General features: G+C 35.5%; 1 protein-coding gene across 1 annotated transcript in view; it reads right to left on the reverse strand.

Moving 5' to 3' along the window:
• Positions 1-861: 861 nt before the first annotated feature.
• The window catches only part of LOC103805696 (collagen alpha-6(VI) chain-like), a gene marked incomplete at its 3' end in the record, with an annotated part of 4,105 nt that continues 1,520 nt past the window's right edge, over positions 862-3,446 (reverse strand). Inside the window, exons 2-4 of the mRNA XM_009078357.1 lie at positions 3,345-3,438; positions 2,872-3,143; positions 862-955 (exon numbers count right to left, since the gene is read on the reverse strand). Of these exons, the coding sequence (XP_009076605.1) occupies positions 862-955; positions 2,872-3,143; positions 3,345-3,438 (460 nt within the window). The remainder of the gene's footprint in view (positions 956-2,871; positions 3,144-3,344; positions 3,439-3,446) is intronic.

Here is a 3,446-nt window from a genome sequence, read left to right on the forward strand (position 1 = left end):
AGGGCACTGCATTTATTATGTTTAATCAGAAGATGTCCTCAGGATCTTTTCTTTCACTCGAGAGCAATCATGAAAATGTTCTAAAATGAATGCACTTGTCTAACATCTGGTAACAAGGAAAGGGGACCAATGCTTATTTACAAATGAGAAGCCACACCATGACAATACACTTACACCTGTTTCAAGAACTAACAGTAGAAATAAAATATTTGAGAAAGATTGATTTTATTCACATGTTGGATTACTCAGAAAAGAAATAATTAAGAAGCCAAGAATGACTCTATTGCAGAAAATCACTTATATCAAAGTGAAGTAAGTCCTAGGAATTCTGCCTGTCATTTGAGATCTAAATGCTTTTTGGTGTTTTCTATCATCAGTATAAATGTTAGCAAACACATCAAAACATTTTGACATTAGTGTCTTGCATCTGATGTTATTTAATGAAAATCTCTGAGGTACTGTTTTATTTTATGCAGTATATTTAGAAAGTGCACATTATGGTATTTATGGAAGAAAGTCAAGTTTCAATACTTTTATGCCCTTTAAACAATATGCTACTGGCTAAGAGAAGTTTCTCAGTACTCAAAATATCAGATCAACAGAGAAATAGCTGAAATACTATTTTCATTATAAAGTTACCAGATAGTAACTTCATAATCAAGTATTTCTTTCAACTGAAATGTAGGATCCAATTGGCTATATACAACTTTCTCTTTGAATCCCTTGTCCTCATCACCCTGATAGTTTAACTGGAGAAGTAAAGTAATTTAAGTGTCTCTGCACTAGGATGATTCCATACACAAGAATCCACATTCTTCTTGTGTTTCAAATCTGTTTTTATTGCCTCCACATCCCCCATACCAGAACTGACCACACAATTTCTGTTCTTTGTCGTAGTACCACTTCAAAACATAATTTTGACATTCTCCACTGTCTTGAGCAAGGTCACACGCATCTGGAAAAGGGAAATGAGACAGATTTAATGAAAGAAATGTCCACCCCTCTCAGCATTGTAAATTCAGGGAAAAGTGAGAAGCATTCAGTGCGAACTCTCACACAAAAGAAGTAGCCAGTGTTCAAGGTCACATTCAGTGCAAAGTGTCATACAAAAGAAGTAGCCAGTGTTCAAGGTCTTACAAGATTCACTAAGTATTCATCCACAAACTCACAGAGCCAGCATGGTGTGAAGACTCTTTTCTGATGATTGATTTAACCAGAAAGAATGTCTGAAACAACGAGATTTTCAGTGGCATAAACAGAAGGAATGCCAAAATGTCTTCTAACCTAGACTTTTTACTAAAATTATTGTAAAAGGATTGTACCTGGTCCATAAGGACTGGGTAAACAAATCTATTAAGAATTTCCCTCTTCTTTATTCCGGCTTGTTTTGGTGGTATCCATCAATAAAATTTCATAAATGAACACACATAGTTCATTAAACTATCCATGATAGTCTCTTAGCCAAACCCAAGAGTTATATAGTTTTAAATTGCATAAATTAGCGAAGTACCTGAGATTAGGGTACTTTGTAGCAATCTGGTATTCAGTAAGAACAGATCTAACTGTCTTTTGTCAATGTATATTCAGAGTAACTCAAAAGAAGTCAGGACAGCTCTAGACTTTGGTATCTGTGCAAGATCAAAGGGCAAAAACTGAGAAGTAAAGAAAAACACTGATAAAACTACTCAAAGATTTAAAATTATACAATCTTGCCCTAATCAACCAAAAAGCAATAGTCTTAAGCAATAGATCAGTACAAAATACACCTCTCAAAAGGCAAATTCTGGAACTGGGCTGCATGTTTTGGAAGCAAACTGTTGGGTCACTATTTACAACACAGGATTGGGAAAGGCAATTCATACATCTCCCATTAAGTGGCTTAGGTCACTTCTCAAATCAGTGCAATGACCCTGACTACTTCCTCAAAGACAATATTTTATTTGCAAAGTGTAAACAGTAACATATCTTCCAGTTACTGAACTTCCTGTGTGACCACAGAGTTCATGAACTGGTTAATGAGTGATTAACAAGACTGTACACATGCAGTTAGGCAGACAGGCCCAATTCCATCAGTGCTGACAAAGTCTGTCTTGCACTGTGGTTGTATGACATTCCCAGAGGTACATTAGCTCTTAATTAAAGATCCAATGTTAAAACAATATTGCAAAAGTATTGGTTCTCTCTCATCACGGATGGGGTTACCATTTTTGAGTGCAGAGGGATGAAAAACAGAGGGATGATGAGCTACCACATCTAAAACTATGCAGACACTTTTTCATTTTTTTGTCACATAAATTCTCTCCAATTGCAATTTAAACAACAAAAACACTCAATAGTGCTAGAACAATGTTGGTGACAAACAATCTCACAATCAGCTTTCCCTGCCTATATCAAGCTGCAAATCTACAATGAAAAATGAATAATCAGAAAGCAAAGCTAAAAACAAGAAGAACATATATTTTGATACCTCTGCTGAGGGATCCTGTTCTTCCTACAGGAATAGACTCTAGCAGAGACATATTTAGTTCCTCCATGTTGAGCTAAGTTAGCAGCAAGAGTAACTCGGTAATTAAAATGCAACTTGGAGATTTAAAATTATCATCTGTTTTGGTAAGGGGGATTAGAACTTTATATGATATTATTACAAAAATTTACAAGTCAAAACTGAAGTCATAATGCACCTGTTGTTCAGTCTTTAATTGGATACTCTTACCATACAGATTTGAACTGAATACAACATATGGTGACTAAACACTTTGGAAAAATGTAATTACTGGGAATGCTTCATCTTGTACAAATATTCAACCAAGCCCTTCACAATTTAGAATCCTTTTACTGAACTGAAAAAATTTTCATATTCTTAAATCATACCATAATTATTACAGGCAGCTCTAGTTCCTACTGTTGTGCCTAAATTTTCCTTGTTCTCCTCCTGAGCTTCTCCACACTTTTGTGGCTTTTCTGCTTCAGCATCTTCCTCTGTGAAATACTCATTCTCCTCATAATCATATCTCATTTCTGGCACTGTGTACGCAGGTTCTGTTGTGGTCTCTTTAATACTCTTCATTACTCTACTTTCAGTTTTTTCAATGTCTTCTAAACCATGACTGGAACCAGTTTCAGCCATTCCAGGAAAAGGAATCCTTCCAAGGAAAGGGGAAAAAAAAGTAATGTTTTCAAGCACCAGTATGACCTTGAAAAATTCATCTTCTGAATACCATGAAAAAAAAATGTTTATCCTGATCTCATTTCTATTAAAGCTACTTTGAATGTAGCCACTAACCCAAAGGGAGATATCTTGTATTCAGAGATACACAGTCAAAATTAAATAGACAACTGCAAACCTTTCAATCATAGGTGCTTGCTGTTGTGTGTCTCCTCTATCTAAGTTTTCACACTCTTCTTGAAGTTCAGGTGAAGGATAGCTGTTCATGTCTTCTGTAGGG

The sequence above is a fragment of the Acanthisitta chloris genome, unplaced genomic scaffold, assembly GCF_000695815.1.
Source record: "Acanthisitta chloris isolate BGI_N310 unplaced genomic scaffold, ASM69581v1 scaffold11077, whole genome shotgun sequence".
NCBI lineage: Eukaryota > Metazoa > Chordata > Aves > Passeriformes > Acanthisittidae > Acanthisitta > Acanthisitta chloris.